Source organism: Canis lupus, chromosome 6 (genome assembly GCF_003254725.2).
Source record: "Canis lupus dingo isolate Sandy chromosome 6, ASM325472v2, whole genome shotgun sequence".
Classification (NCBI taxonomy): Eukaryota; Metazoa; Chordata; class Mammalia; order Carnivora; family Canidae; genus Canis; species Canis lupus.
The window spans coordinates 48925984-48943325 of NC_064248.1; the positions used below are offsets into that span (position 1 = coordinate 48925984).

The following is a 17342-nucleotide window of genomic DNA, read 5'->3' on the forward strand; positions in this document are numbered from 1 at the left end:
TTCCTTAAGTCCCCCAGTACTGATTCCAATCATTGTTAGGTTCACGATGTTCTTTTCAATTTATCAAACTGATATGACACAATTCAGGTGAAGATTTTGAAACAAATTTTATTGGAAGAATTTTGATACAATTGTTTATTCTTTTAAATACATCTGAAGTTAAAATATATACATGAATGTCTTCAAGTAGAAAAAAGTGGAATATACATGATGGATTTGTTGTATTATACTTAGGCAAATCGTAATTGCTCACTTTAAGCACATTCAAACCAAATTACAACACAGTCCTAGAAATCTGACATTCCAATCTAGCCTTGTACTCAGACGTTTGTTTAGAAATGTTTTGATGCCATAATCTTCACCAAAGGGAAACAAACCCAAGTTTAAACTTGGCCGTATAGTTAGAAACCATTAAAGACAGGGAGGTAAAGTGTTGTAGGGGTGTTTAGAATATACTGAGAAGGGATTTGGCAATTTTTAATTCACAGTATTTCTGATATAAAAGATCCATTCTCTTTGCTGACCAAACTCAAAAGTGCTGGGGCAAAATACCACTTGAGAAGAAATATCACTGAATTTTTGCCGTTGGAGGAAGCAATGGGATTACTTGGCAAACTCTTGACAGGTTACATCTAGTTCAAAACAGAATCTTCATTGAGGCTAACTGATGCATGATATGTGGTACATACACAAAATTCAAATACTAAGATTCAGAATAAAGCTTTTTTTTTTCACTAGTAAAGGGGACATTTTACCGTAGCAGCAGCAATTAAGAGAGATGAAAAAATAAGAAATATAGGGTGTACTAAAATTTAGCATTCAGAGGGGAAAAAGAGAAAAAAAAAGGATAAAAACTATTCTAGGAATATTTAAATCACTAAATGAATACATGTAGTGTTTGTTTTTATAGAAGCACCTTCATGATACACCACTCAAGGAGTTTTGGATAATAATAGATCCGGGAATGAATGAAACAAGGTATGTTCTATGCAGATCCTTAAAGTAATAATATAAATATGGCAGTTTTCCACAGAAACCAAGGAGGCAGTATGGTGTCTCATTTGGCAATACGTAATGTAAAAATTCAAGTGACTTCCACATTGAGCTTCCACAAGTCCTAGTTTTGCCAAATTTCTATCCAACAACATGGATCACATCTCTGTATGTCTACTGTTCCTGGATTAAAATTGAGAAGCAGCTCACAGGGCTCCTTGAAAAAAATGGCCAAAGTGGATACGAAGTCACTTATTTGTGCAAAAATGCCAAAGAAAAGCTGAGGCATCTTCTGTAATAAACAATAGATTACTGGTTCTATCTGGCCCCAGCCCTTACATTTATATCCGCTACTATCTACAGTATTTACTCACTAGTTAACCAGCACTTACTGCGCATGTGAGTTCATACTAAATTTGGGGATAATGCAATAGATGATGAGACAAAGACATTCTTTTTTACAACCTTTCCAACATCATCAGAATTGCAGATTCTAAATTTTCAAAGCCATGGGAAACGTTCAAAGTTCAATACTATCATTAAGCATAGATTACTACTGATTATGAAACAGATTTCTTCCTGGAAAAGGTGTCTATGAAATGCAATGTTGTACATTCTCAGGTCCCTCTCAAGCAGCAAAAATTATTTGTACTTCTTGAAAGCTAATTCCCTCATCAATTAAATTAACCTCTGTTAGCCAGGATGAATTCAGTTTCTCCTTACTTACACTGGCAAGGACTCTTCAGAGTCTGTCCCTTCTTTTAAGCAGCTTACTGTGAACATCAATAAAACTTTTTTTTTTAAAGGTTTTAAACATACTTAAAGGAGATCTGCTTACTCTTTTGAGTCCGCACAGTTTAAATTCAATGCAAAGGTAGGAAATATGGAAATAAGCAGGAGAGCATGAATGAAGGAATGAGTTTAAGCCATGTATATGGAACAACTGCTATCCCATAATCAATTTTGTCACGGTAATTGTTTGCTGATTTTATTGAAGAGTCTGTTCAAATGTGCTACAACTTCTTTGATCGCTAAACCTCTGTAGAAGACACACATAAAACAGAGTAGTCATCAGAAAAAGCACTGGATTTAAGGTCAGTGCATTACCACTGGCTATCCCTCAGGCAAGTCATTTAAATTCTCCTACAACAGCTTCCTCATCTGTAAAATGTGGTTATGAATTCCTTCCCCAGGGAAGGAATTTGAAAATGCTCTGTCAATCATAAAAGCAGGCAAGATTTCTTTCTTTACTGAAATGTGAGAATTTCAAATGTGACAACGACATGGCAAAGGCCACACAAAGACACAGGAATACTTAATGAAGGTGGACTCCCACCCTTTCCATATAATTTGTAGTCGGGAAATGGTTGGACACAAACCAAAGAGGCCCTTATCAAAAAGACTGACATCCATTTGGCCTTTAAATATAACTATACTTCTCTGCAGATACTTTTGATAGATAATTTTTCATTGTATGTAAGTCTATCTCTCGATGGTAGAGATCTGGATCACTAAGGCTTCTGGTGGGTCTTGTCTTGAAACAATATTCTTCCATTAATAAAACTTTTAATGAGTATTCTTCAAAAAATAAATTTTTCCCCCAAAGCTCTGTGAACTGGAAAATAATTTCTTTTTTGAAGATGGTGACAGAAAAAAGTTCAATTTTATCAAGGTAATGCTTTCGTGTTGAAAGTAAGCAATTTAACATTTGGCATTCTATTGAATTAAAAGACTTGTTTTGTTCTGTATTTCATTTAATGCCCAATTTTGTGTGGCTCTGAGAATGTTAAAAATCCAAAAGCCCCGGTAAGTGAAAACTAAAGTGTCAAGACTGAAATGGTTTGACCTGTGAGAATTAGCCTGGTTTCTGAAAAGTACCAGCTCACAGAATATATACAAAATAAAGAAAACTAAGCAATCCTTAAATTGGATTTAGCCTTGGGCAATTAACAGAAAAATTCACTCCCAAGTTAAAAGTATCCAAAGCACAGATGTCATCATATTTTAAAAATCAGGAATTGGTTTCATAAGAGTAAAAAAGTAAAGGAGTACAAAAATTATATCTTCCATAAAGAATATGCTAAACCTCGTAATGGAAATAATATTCTAAACCTCGTCATTACTTATGAAAAATAAGACAATAAAACTCCATTTATAAAGTGCCTTAATGTACCAAAAATGGAGGTCAGCTTTCCTTTATTTACAAATGCTTTTTCATCACATTTACAGAAAGGCAAATATTACACTGAGAGGCGGCACAGTAGAGTAGAAAGAACTCGACTTGGAGTCAGAAGACCTGGATTTTGGTCTTGGCTTTGCCACTAATTACCTCTGTGACCTTGAGTAAATGACAGCATTTCTGGGCTTCATTTTTCTCATCTGTAAAATGAGAGGTAGAACGAGACTGCTTTTAAGGACAGTCCCTCAGATGTAAAATTCTGTGTTAAGCAATCAAGTATTTTTGATCTTACGTGCCAGCGTTGTAGGAGGATGCCACCGTATTAATAATCTTTAGAAAACGGATTATTCCATAGTAGGTGAAAACGCTGTGGAACGCTGGGCACCCGCCTCGGAGTCGCCGACTGGGCTGCTCTGTGACGGTGCCCAGGCCCAGTATTTTGCTGGCTGGTGTGGGCGCGGCGGCTCGGAGATGCGATGCCGAGCTCCTGCTGCCTCGGGCCTCTGCAGAGCCAGCCTGGTTCCCAGGAGGGAGAGCAGGGGCAGCAAGGCGGCATCCTGCGCACCGCACCGCAAGGCCTGCGAGCGCGCAGCCTAGATTTTAAGACACAGAGATAACGTAGGTCTATTTCGGTTTGGGGATGTTTACTTAGCAAGGTGATTCCCCCGCAGCAAAACAAATTTGTTCTCCAGAGAATATTTGGATTTTTCAAATACTAGCAGAACTATGGAGAGTCAGGCCCCCGTGCCCACCGCCACCCCAAAAGTCAGCTCAACGGCACAGCATCTCAAATCTACTACATCGGGTAGCACCTGTCAGTGGAATTATCCACGTGAGCGGTAGGTCTGTGCCAAAACCACCTAGAAGACAGACTGTTTGTTAGAACGAGAACAAAACTGCTTTTTCGCACACTAATTTGTCACTGCCACGCACACGGGTTTCAGGACATTTAATTAAAGCATAAAAGTCGACGCAAACCTGCCAAATGACAGGAGCTGGAAACCTCTCGGAACAGGTGCAGAGCTGGAGTTCCACGGCAGGCTAAGAATCGGCGCGCTCGGCCGTATCAGAGGCAGAGGCACACGCTGTGCACTTGTGTCCCGCGAGCACAGTCAGGGGCTGCCTGCTGCCACGAGGACTTCGCGCGGACGGGAGGGCTCGATGAAAAGCAGAACTGCAGCTTCACTACGCACTGGGCGCGGTCACAGGCCAGGGCAAGCCCCGTCTCCACAGGTGAACAATCCGTACGATTACATATCAGCTTTTAAAGGCACACATCCAGGGCTGCCCGGGGGCTCAGCGGTTGAGGGCCTGCCTTCGGCCCAGGGCGCGATCCTGGAGCCCTGGGATCGAGTCCCACATCGGGCTCCCTGCATGGAGCCTGCTTCTCCCTCTGCCTGGGTCTCTGCCTCTCTCTCTCTCTCTCTCTGTGTCTCTCATGAATAAATGAGTAAAATCTTTGAAAGAAAAGAAAATAAAGGCACACATCCAAGCATTTTCCACAATATGCCGAAACCCACAGACTCTCCCAGGCCTCTATCAGGCTCTGCTCTGAAGCGGACGCACACTTCCAAATGACCACTTACACTTACAATGAAAAAGCAGCACACGGCCAGGACACTGCCTTGTATACTTTCCCTCCTAAAACGTCGCAACAACTGTCTTGGTTAAACACATTCTACTGCAGGAATTCTTAGCTTTAGAACTGGCTGGCAGTAAGTAAGGAGGCTTTGAGAATACTGCTTAATCCGCAAAAAGGAGGCTGTCAACAGCTCGTAGTAATCCACAGCAGTTCAGAGAAACATAAAGAAAGTTGTCTAGTTTTCCTAATACACTTTAGTTCATAAATTGTAGATCGGAAACTGGGAGAAAGAGACAAAATCAACAGTGATTTCTACCTCCTCGGTGAGAAAAGGATCATGGGTGTACGTTCTGAACAATTGTTTCCAGCCTACAGAGTTTTTTCTCCCAAAGAACTTTCAGTTTTTTAAAGTTAAAAGGGAACATACATTATGATAAAATGAAGAACAATGGGTAAATGTCTATCCAGATCAATATTTCTTCAAAAACAGAGAATATCTGACTGTTCAAGCACTTGTCATCTCAAATCACAATTTTATTTTTCAAATACACAAGAACCTAGAAATCAACTTATTTATTAACTTCTAAGACACCTGTTTTTCACAATTGATCTGTATCTTCAATAGTTCAAACTCAATAAAATGCTTTTAGGATTTCTTAAAGCAACTGTATTTGTACAATGCTTGCACCAGAAAATAAAACTTGGCATTTGAATGACTTGGCATTTGAAGAATGAAAAAACAAAGTAACGTCACAACCATTTCTGTTTTCACTCTACATTGCCTTTCATTAATAAAATCCATAGGGGTGCCTGGGTGGCTCAGTCGGTTAAGCATCTAACTCTTAATTTCAGCTCAGGTCATGAACTCAGGGTTGTGAGATCCAGCCCCCTGTGGGGCTCTGCACTGGGTGTGGAGCCTGCTTAAGATTCTCTCTCTCCCTCTGTCCCTATGCCCCTCTGCTCTCTCTCCTCTCTACCTAAAAAAAATAAAAATAAAATAAAACCCATAAAAACAACAAGGAGACGTATAGGGAAGTTTTCACAGACACAGTAGCTTTCAGAGAAATTTGGGACTTAGCAGATGCTTTAAGTAAGTCAAAATAATCGTGTATATAACAGATGCATTTGCAAAGTTTTGAAAACACAGTCCACAGAATAATTTAATGTGATAATTGATTTAGAAAGCCAAACACCTTGTGTTTTTGATGATATAGAGTAATAAGAGGAAACTTCATATAGTTAAACCTATGCTGGAAGTACACAATCTGTATACATCACTTACTAAGTCTTACTTTGTACAGATTATAGAACCATCCATAAAAAAAAAAAAACATATGCATGACCTTTGATGGTACATTTTTATGCTGGCAAATACATTTTCTGATACAAAGGCACTTTGAAAACCCAATATGGTTTGGTTCATAAGTTTGCAAGGTACAAACAATTTTACAAACATAAGATTATACCGAATAATGTCAACCATTGTGACATTATATATAAAACAATATCCATTTCTTTTTTTTTTAATAACACTAGTTTTGTGGAAATGAAAGCAGTGGTTTCCAGCAGCTTCAGTGAAGACATTTCCAGATGACGGGAAGCCCATCAGTTGAATTCTTACTGACTAGGATGACCACTACAAGTAAGGGCATTTTTGAAATGACCAAAAAAAAAAAAAAAAAAAAAAAGTAAACAAATAAAAAGTAACATCCTGGAACAAAACTGCAAACAAACCTCAGAAATCAAAATGATTTGGAGGGAAGAGCACAAAGACAAAACCAAAAGTCCAGGAGAGATCCTCTTAATTCTGATCCCTTAGCCGTGAGCTCCCGGCAGAGCACCAACTTCTGAGGCTACCTGGCCTACTTGGTGCTGGGAAATTAGAGTGATGATTTTTCTGTTTTAAAAAGCTAGGTACAAGGTTTTGGATTGTACAGTACCGGAAATATCAGGTCCCCCAAAAAGGATCATTTCTTTTCATTCATTACATGGCTGCAAAGTCAATCTGTACATAAAGCTGTCTCACTCCAGCCTGAAAAGTTAAAAAAAAAAAAAAAAAAATCAGGAAATCAGACAAACCAATAGCAGACTACACATTTCAGAAAAGTAATAGAAAACAATCTCATTTTTTTTTTTTTAAAGGAAAGCATTATTTTTCTTTTCTGCCTCTGGAAAATAATTCTCCATTTTTCATCAGAAAGGGCCAGTAATTTTATCTTAGAAATAAGTACATTCATAATTGCAAAAAGATCCTCCATTTACCTCTACAGAAGAAAGCCACGCTACTGATTACAAACTGTGTCCAAGTGAAATCTGGAACAATGAGGTTACGCAGCTTCTATCACTCTGTTAGAGAACACAAAAGTGCTTGCCTAATTGGCTACTAAAATCATAAATCGATCCAGTCTCAATTTTCCTGGGATGGATGCTTAGTAAATACTTAAGTATGACAATCTGTTGGTTATTTAATTACTTCACATTCTAACGCCTCTCTTCAGTTTTGGATATGAACCTGCTGTTCAAGGACTGCTCTCAGAATTGCTCCCAGCTCTCCGATATTATTTTTGTGTATTTGCTGCCTACAGTTCCTTTTCTCTCTTCTCCCTTGAACACATTTCAACTGAACTACTGCCACCCACCACTTTGCAAAGCTGTTTGTCAAGGTCACCTCCAAGTTGCTCAGATCAGTGCTCATCCGTCGGGCCTCTTAGCATTTACTCTGTGGGCAACAAGGACACAGGCGCTCACTCTCTCCAACTGACACGCTTTCTCTGGCCTGGCTTCTGGGGATCACTCGCTGGTGACCCTTTACCTCGATTATCAGTCTTCCTCAATCTCCTTTGCTGGTTCTTCCTTCTACCTTTGAGCACTAAGCACTGCAATACCCAAAGGCTCAGTACTCAGATTCCTTCTTTTTCTACATTTGCTCCCTATCTGATCTCATCTAGTATCCAGACCTCTGGCACCATCTGTATGCTCACACCTCCCCTATTTACACTCCTACACTGCAACCCACCTGCCATCTACCTGACAGTTCTACCTGGGTGTCTGACAAGGATTAAAACAGAGCCAAACAAAACTCTTTCCTCCCCTCAAGCCTGGTGATCTTGTATCTTCTACAGTTCCATCCTTTATGTTACAATTTAAAGACCTTTTTTTCTCTCACCACCCAACCTATTAGGAAAAACTTGCTTGCCTTACTTTCAAATAGCACAATCCCAGAATCTGACCACATTACATCACCTCCATTGCTGTGTTTACTGTGGCTCACAGTAAACATTATATAATGTTTACATTATATAATGTAATCTCTACAAAAAAAAAAAAAAAAAAGGATTTTGTCATTTTTTCATTGCTGACTCCTAGCACCTCAAATAGTGCCTGGCACATAATAAGTGATCAATAAATGTTGTTTATTAGATGAATAGAAATTCTACTAAATTCCTTCTTTCAAATAAAAATAACTTTTTAAAATTAAAAATTAAAGCATACAGTAGCTATAATAAGCATTTTCTTGTCAGTACCATAGAATGAAAGGTAAATTAGAATATTAATGGAAAGGAAAAAAAAAACAGAGTGGGGGATAAAAATCTATCAACACTACTTCTTAGCATGTTTTTTTTTATCCTAGCATAAATGGATAGGCTCTGCACAACACTAATGAATGTGTGAGAAGAACAGAGAATATTCAAATGGAATAAAAAGCTGGTTAGACCCTAGAAGGTCACTAACATAGAAAACATTTTAGCTTTCTTGCCTTATTAAAAAAAGAAGTAAATAAAATAAAATTTAAAAATCCTTGCTGTGGTCAAGTTAAAAGTTGTTATTCAAAATTGTTATTTGTTCTTCAAATTTATGGAAACTACACTTAATAGCAGCCTTTCCTTGAAGAGGCTTATGGCAGGAAAAAAAGAGCTTAATATCCGTATGATTTTTGAGCTAAGATTTAAAACCAAACCTTAGTTTTTCTCATTTTAAAAGCATTCAAAGATACCAAGTCTACTTATTTCACAAAACTGTTATATGTTTATCCGAAATTTGACAAGTATTTAATAAACCCATGTTACATCTCAGGTACCACTGTAAGGAATATATGTGAATATATGAGAAAGGATTTCATATGCTATAAAAGGCTATTAAAAATTATTATGATTCATCCTAAGTCTATTTGATTTTACTCAACCTAGATGGTCTCCAAAATAACTAAGGAACTCTTCTTTGAAATTCTTGTGTATCTAACCCTAAGGAAAAAAAAAACCAGCTACTGCCCAAGTAAATTGGCTTAATTCCTTTTCTCTCTTAACGAAATTGTTAATGAAAGTAAAATGGTCAAAATAAGTTGGGCTCCTGTTACTGTGCCTGCCCTTCCCTCACCCCCAGTCTCAATACAATGAAGATGATAATAAGAAATGAGGTTAGCCCAAGGCAATAAAAAAGAGGAAAAACAAAGAGGCTAGGTAAATTGTTCTTTGCATAATCATGAGTTAATTACTCAAGCTTATATCTTTCCCCTGAGGGGCTACAGCTTTACATAAAAGCTCAGTCTGACAGAAAAAGTCATTTTGCTTCAGCCAGCTGTCCTGAGGGGGATGGCTTCAAGTTTTCCAGCTTCCCATGTTCCTTTCTCAATGTCCTTCAAAGTAGAGAGAGAAGCAGAATTTCCAAAGAATCCTATAGTGAGTCACCTCCTCCCTGAATGCAAACTAGGTTTTCTATACAGTTTATCCAGACCATAAATACGAGACAAACACTTCAGCAGATCAGAACAGGTCTTGGTTGCGTCAAACTTGGTACCACTGGGTACCACTGGGCCGGCCCCAGGAGTCAGAGCCTAGCCTGGTCTTTAAAAGCCCTTTCTTTAAAAAGTAAAAACCATATCATATTTATTGTGTCTTACGCCAGGAGAGTAATATAAACCATAATTCAGTCAACACTTTTTAAAATCGTTAAGACTATAATTTTTTAAAGATTTTGTTTATTTGAGAGAGACAGAAAGAGAGCAAGCAGAGGCAGAGGGAGGAGGAGACGCAGGCTCCCTGCTCAGCTCAATGTGGGGCTGGATTCTAGGACCCCGAGGTCATGACCTGAGCTGAAGGCTGCCGCCTAACCCGCTGAGCCATCCAGGTGCCCCAAGCCTGTTCTTTTTAACGCCCGGGCTCCTAAGAAAATAAATACTAACTTGGTGCCCTAGGCTTATAACTATTCAATTCAATGCTGTGGAAAGAAAAAAAAAAAATCAGAAGCAAAAGAAAAAAAAAGAAAGGAAAAAGAAAAATACACAAGAATATGGCTGTAGAAAATTACTGGTTTATACTAACAATTCCACAGAAACGTTCTACTTTAGTTTCTGACGGAACACGTAACATTAATCTTTACGCTTTTAAAATGAGGCCTTGAAAATTGCCTTAGTCTTTCGTGTGAAACCTAAACCACCTCGGAATTAGTGAAACGGTGAGTGAATGTGACAAAATTACACGTCGCGAGCAGCAGCTTGGGCCCGGCTTCCTTCCGCAGCACCTGTCGTGGCCGAGGCGCGGGTGAGGCGCGGGGCAGCGGTCACAGCGCTGGGGGGGCTCCCCAAGGCCCAGCTGCCCCCCCGCCCCCCGCCTCTATCGACCTACCAGCCCGACCAGCGAGGGCTCAGCGAGGGCTCGAGGCTCGGATTAATACAAACCACAAGCCCAGGGCCTTGCTGGCCTCCCCCAGGCTGTTCGCGCCGCCTCGCCTCCTCGGGAGGTTGGGTTCTGGCGGACCCGGGATGAAGGGGATGGGGGAGGGGGAGGGGGAGGGAGAGGAGAAGGGGACGGGAGGGGGGGAGGGAAGGGAAGGGAACCGAAGGGGGAGGGAAGAGGGAGGGGGAGGGGAGGGGAGGAGGAGGGGGGAGGGGAAGGGAACGGGAGGGGAAGGGGGAGGGAAGGGGAAGGGGAGGGAACAGGAGGGGGAGGAGGGGGAGGGAAAACGGGAGGAGGAGGGGAGGGGGGAAAGCGGGAGGAGGAGGGAAGGGGGAGGAGGGGAGGGGGAGGGAGGGGGGAGGGAGGGGGGAGGGAGGGGGGAGGGGGGAGGGAGGGGGGAGGGAGGGGGGAGGGGGGAGGGAGGGGGGAGGGGAGGGCAGGCAGGCGGACGCTTACCCTGCCACTTAGGAAAGATGACGACCTTCCACAGCCCGGAAAGCCACGAGCACGGCGGCGGCTTCTCCCAGCCGCTGCCCAAGCTCCGGCGGCAGGAAGGGATCAGCAGCTTGGAGCACGGGGAGGTTCCCGAAACTTGGGGAACTCCTATTTGGGCATGTGAGGAGGCTTTCTGGTTCCTTCCTGGGTATCAGGGTGAATTCTATTTTGAGGCTAGTGGATAGGACACAAAAAGCTGCAGCAGGAAGCTGGGGGCTCAGGATTTATAATATGCAAAACAAATAGGCAGGAGAGGAGAAGAGATGAAAGAAACCAAGACCGAAGTCCTATCAGGGAGTAAATAGCATGACTTAGGCTGGATTGTCTTCTCTGCTTTGTGGAACTGAAGAGGGCAATGAAGCGGAAGTACATTCGAGATTTTTCTTCAAACAGTATTTCTAACAAAACAGTATATTAAAAAAAATTAACAGATGATATCAGCAAGTTTGAGAGACCCATAATAGGTTAAATTGCCATCTTAATCCAGTATCCTACTTTCTCTTCCTGTTCATAGACTAAATATAAGTTTTGTATTTCATCAATTCCCAACCAAGAACTCATTTTTAAAAAGTTAGTGAGGGGAGAATGGGAGAGAGAACTTTTTCTATGCCAAAAGAAAACCCTGTAGTTTAAAAATTGGATTATCCCTTACCTAATAATCCCGAAGAAATCTAAATTCACCAATTCACTTGTTTTACTCTATTCATGCACACACAGCCTTAGCTGGCCATTAAAGGCTGATACCATAGAAAATGAGAATAAAACAGTTCTAAAATAGTCCTGAAGCTTATAGTTTTATCAAGAATACAAACTTGAAATTCTTAAGCCGAGGTTAGTCTTTTCAGTTTAAACTTTTTTTCATATCTCTACTTTAACAAGAACAACTTTTTTTTTTTTAAACATTAGTTATTTATCCATGAGAGACAGAGAGAGAGAGGCAGAGACACAGGCAGAGGGAGAAGCAGGTTCCATGCAGGAAGCCCGATGTGGGACTCGATCCTGGGACCCCGGGATCACACCCTGAGCTAAAGGCAGATGCTCAACGCCTGAGCCACTCAAGCGTCCCAAGTACAACTTTTTAAACCAAAAACTATGACTTAAATTCTGATTTAAGCTCAGTTATAAGAAAGATACCTGAAAATGCCATAAAACCAAAAGGTAGAACTTGTTACTGAGTAAATCCTTCTTTGGGTCCTTCGAACTTCCGTCCTGCATAGGTCAGAACTGAAACCATGATCTCTGAGCAGCTTTAAAATCATTAACAAGGGTCGCCTAGTGGCTCAGTGTCTGCCTTCAGCTCAGGGCATGGTCCCAGAGACCCGGGATTCAGTCCTACGTTGGGCTCCACTGGAGCAGCCTGCTTCTCCCTCTATGTCTCTGTGTCTCTCTCTGTGTCTCTCATGAATAAACAAATAAAATCTTTTAAAAAAATCATTAATGGCACGGATTAAAAGTCATTAGGAGGATGATTCCCCCTCCCCTCTGGAAAAAAATGGTTAACCCATCTTCACTGCCAGGCCCTCTGCTCTACAAGGAATGAAACAGAGCGGGCTTGACCTTGGCTGATGAGAAGGCTGAAAATATTTTTCAGGGCTTAAAAATTTCAAAACCCAAATACAGTTTCCAAAACCAAAGAAGCAGCTGAATAAACTTTCAGATCAGGCCATTTTAAAAGCCACGATGTCTAATGTTACCAGAAGAGCCTCCCCTCCACCTACTTCAGTTACAACTTCAGCAGTTCCTGAGCACAGACACGGCTGCTTGTGCATTTCTAAACTTAGACATAATGGCATTAATTCTCAGAGGGAAAACCATGACTCAGGGCCCACGCCTCAGAAAGAGTGATGGTGGCATGGCCTGGAGGTCAACAGAAGCCCACACTGGGAGGATGGAAGGACTCTGATAACTAGGAGACAAAGGTCAAGGAGAGAATGATGATGTAGAAATGACAGTGAAAAGTAAGGTTATTTGCAGCCACATTTTCTTCTTGCCTCTAAAACAGGAAGGAGGTATGAGAAGGCCGGAGACACACTGTGAAGTTCTTGCATGTGTCCCGAAGACATGGAAGTCATGCAGACTTAGCATGTCTGTTCAAGAAGAGACCCAGTTCTTTTTTTTTATTTTATTTTATTTTATTGTATTTATTTATTCATGAGAGACACAGGGAGAGAGAGTCAGAGACACGGGCAAAGGGCGAAGCAGGCTCCATGCAGGGAGCCCGATGTGGGACTTCATCTTGAGTCTCCAGGATCATGCCCAGGGCTGAAGGTGGCGCTAAACTGCTGAGCCACCCAGGTGTCCCGAGACCCAGCTCTTAAAATTCTAGAGTAAGTGGTACCAGCATACTGCTTTGTAGCAGCTAGCCTTGCTGTTGTCTACACACAAAATTATTTCATTACTTATTCCCAAAGGAACGTAACCATACCTTTCTCATTATTAGAGAAGAGAGATCATTTAATTTATGCTAAGATCCTGAATTTAAACAGCATATTAGGGACGCCTGGGTGGCTCAGCGGTTTAGCGCCGCCTTCAGCCCAGGGCATGATCCCGGAGTCCCAGGATGGAGTCCCACATTGGGCTCCCTGCATGGAGCCTGCTTCTCCCTCTGCCTATGTCTCTGCTTCTCTGTGTGTCTTTCATAAATAAATAAAACCTTTAAAAAATTAATAAAGACATATTATGTTCTGTTGTCCGTGTCTGAAAATATGGTGTGTCCTGTTTCTCTCCCTCTCATCCTTTCCCTCTCCTTTCGTCTACGCGTCTGTCTCTGTCAATCTATTTCTGTGTATCATTACGATCTTTTCATGCTGTGGCTAAAAAGACGAATGGGAACCCAACCATATTTTTCCATACTTAGCAGTAAAGATGGTGTTGGTCAAATACAGTTTTAAGACTTTGTTTTTTCAACAAATTTACTATCCATGCACATTTTTCTAAGCATTGGGAATGCAAAATGATGATGTTTGGAAGAAACCTGCAGATAAATATGTATATCACAAGATAAAGTAATGTGGTTTAGAGAGGTCTCTAGGCCTCAGAGAGAGAAAAACTGACTTGGACCTCTATGTTAGAGTAAGATCTTTGTCCCACACAGAAAAATAAATAATCTGGAAGGGTATGAAGTATCTGGGAATGAATAGCAGGAGGCCTGAAGACTTACTTGGGTCATGCTAAAAAGTTTGGGTTTTATCCTGGTGGCAATGAGGAGCCTCCAAAGTTTTAATTTTTTTTTAACTTTTTTATTTTGAAAAAATAAAATCACCCATATTCACCAGTTGCTAATATTTTGCTACATTTCCTTTATTTCTCTCTAAGTGTATTTATTTGTAATCTTTTTACTTTGCTGAAATATTTGAAAATTAGACATCCTGGTCCTTTACCACTAAATCCTTCAGCATGGATCTGCTAAGAATGGGAACATTCTTCGATAACCACAATCCATTATCATACCTACACGATTATTATGAACTATTACATAGTCCATATTCAAATTTCCCAATTACCCAATAATTTCCTTTGTGCCTGTTTTTTGTTTTTTTTTCCAATCTAAGATTTGATCAAGGATAACACATTGCATTTAATTGTGAAGTCTTCTCTAATCTAGCATAATCCCCCACCGTTCCCCCCTGCCCCTTCATGACAATGATACTTGGTAAGAATCTAGGCTAACAGTCTTAGAGAAGTTTCTACAAGCTGGATTTGTCTGGTTGTTTGCTAGTGATTAGATTCACATTAACCATTTCTGGCAAAAGTACCACACACTTTCACTGCATCACATCAAGAGTCACACGCCAGTTTTTAAGCACAGATTTTTAAGGCATGGAAACAGTTCCTCTTTAGATCTATGTGTTAGATAATTTTGGCTAGATTTTTCGCCAAATATTTCTAGTAAACTAGAATGAAAAAAGAATTTGTATTCTCTCACTCTCCCCCTAGATGTTCTTGACATGATGTTCTTATTCTTCCAACAGATATAGGATAACATATATCCCTCTTAAATTGACTATCAGTCACATGACTATGTCAACTCATGACAGCATAAGCATCGAGTGAAAATAATTTGGCTGTAGGCATTCATTGAATAATTGATTCCAAATACAACAGCATATTAAAGCTTTTATTTATTTATTTATTTTTCCATATTAAGCTTTTAAATTACACAGAACTATGGCTTTGCTATCACACAAAAAACGTTAACATAGTCTATCTACTTTTAGCTAAAGCCACTGACAAGGCATCATTCTCATTCCAAAGGTTGTTTTAGTTCTTGGCTTTAAACAGTATTTAATATGTCTTATAAAGGATATACAGTAAAGGAGAATCTACTTTTTCTTAAAGGAATTCAAATCAGCATAATGAGAGAACAGGACTATCTTAAGAACTAAAATAAGAATTCCCAATTTTGACTGTATGGTTGAAAAAAGGTACTTTTATGCTTTCCTCACAGCATTGTGCGTACAGATATATATATGCATATATATATAAAATATTTATAAAAATATGTATTTATAAAAATTTAAATATATTTATATATTTAATATGTTTAGTAAATATTTGATAATATAAATATATTTATATATTTAATATGTTATGTAGTAAATATTTGATCAGATAAATTAAAAAATCCTTGAGAAGTTAGTGAAAAAGTCATACCTGAGTAAAAATATTATGTGTTTGGCTTAAAATCCACCTGGCATCAGCATCAGGGGCTACTACTAATTTCAAGGTCCCAACGTAAACATCGGAACATAAGGTCCAGAAGTGCTGCTCTTGTAAACTGTAAACTCCTTGCAACTGCTGCACCTGAAACAGAAAAGGCAGATATGAACATCGCAATCAAATACAAGGGCCCCCTCATTTTATTATGTACACTGTTTTTATTATTATTATTATTATTATTATTATTATTATTATTCCATAGTTCGGTAAATTGCTATTTAGATTATTAACTATAATACTATTAAATTATTATGTAATATATCAGAAAATACAGATTCTATTCCCTAGTTCAAAGGAGGGGTCAGAGATTGCTTTAATTAATTAACAAATACTTATTGAGTACTTATTATGTGCCATGGCAGGTGTTTGTGAATAATCACATACCAAAATTTGCAGGGTACAGCTGAAACAGCTCCTAGACGGAAATTTACACTTTCACGTACACTGATCAGAGAACATGTATAAACACAAAAGAGCTGAGAAATGAGAAGAATAACAACCCAGTAAACTCAGAGAAATAGGAAGGAAGGAAATAAAGAACAGAAATCAATGGTCCAGAGATTTAGAAACTATCAGAATTCACAGTATCAAAAACTTGTTCTTTGGAAGATCAAGGAAGTAGAGAAGTCAGTGCTTCTCAAATGGAACATATTTTGGACAGGACGGTTCTTCCTTGTGTCAGAAACTACAGGACCCTCTGCATCCCGAAGCCCCCAAGGAGCTAAATGCCAACATACACCCTTCTCTGAATCAAGCAACAACAAAAAGAAGAGGGACATCTCTCAGTGTTTCCAGTGGTTCCTTACAGTTTCCATAACCGAAGGCTGACAACCACTGGCAAGACAAATTAAAAAACAAAAACAGAAACCAGAATGAAAAAAGGAGAACGCCTACAAACAACGGATTTTAAAAACCATAAAAGGGAATATTATATGAATGTGTAGTAGCTTGTGAATATACAAAGTATCTCCACTAAGTGGAATCCAAACAAATTCTCACCGTCTCTACTGCTATCAGCCCAGCTGAAGGCAGCATTATCTTTCGTGTGGATTATTATAACAGAGCCAGTGTAATAATATTGTAGTGTAAACCCGGTGTGTCTCTGGCCTGGGACTTCTCCCATCTATTCTCCTCACAGTATCCCTGGTGCGATTCTGCTACTTTAGGTCAGATGCTGCCACTTGTCTGTTCAAAAATCCTCCAACGGCTTCCCACCTTACTCTGAACAAAAATCAAAGTGTGCACAACGACTTACATGGACCCGTCGTCACATGACTTGCTTGTTTTCTAATCACATGGTCTCCTGCGTCCCCTTGCTCCTTCTTCCTCAGCTAAACCAGCCTCCTCACCATTGGCTGAGAAGTCTGGCACACTCCTGCCTCGGAGTACTTGCCATTCCCTCTGCCTGAAGTGTCCTTCCTTCCAGATTTCTACTCAGTCCACTTTGTTTGGGTTTTTACTTGGATGTCATCTTCTCAGTCAGTTACTGTAACTCTCGTACTCTTGGTATTCTCTTACTTAAAATAATGTTTTCACTTTTATGTTTCTCTGCTTTGTTTTGCTTTATGGAGCATAATCTCACACACTGCATTATTCATTTATCATTTAGATTTTTTATTGCCTGCCTGCCTCTCCAGCAGAACTTAAGCTTGATAAGGGCAGGGATTTATTTTTATTCTTTTTATGTTTTGTATCCTTAGCA

At 39.8% G+C, this 17342-nt stretch overlaps 1 protein-coding gene across 1 annotated transcript in view; it reads right to left on the minus strand.

Annotated features, from left to right (window-relative positions):
• Positions 1 to 88: 88 nt before the first annotated feature.
• The window catches only part of SLC30A7 (solute carrier family 30 member 7), a 90666-nt gene continuing 73412 nt past the window's right edge, over positions 89 to 17342 (minus strand). Inside the window, exons 10-11 of the mRNA XM_025417477.3 lie at positions 15575 to 15724; positions 89 to 6786 (exon numbers count right to left, since the gene is read on the minus strand). Of these exons, the coding sequence (XP_025273262.1) occupies positions 6739 to 6786; positions 15575 to 15724 (198 nt within the window). The 3' untranslated portion in view covers positions 89 to 6738. The remainder of the gene's footprint in view (positions 6787 to 15574; positions 15725 to 17342) is intronic.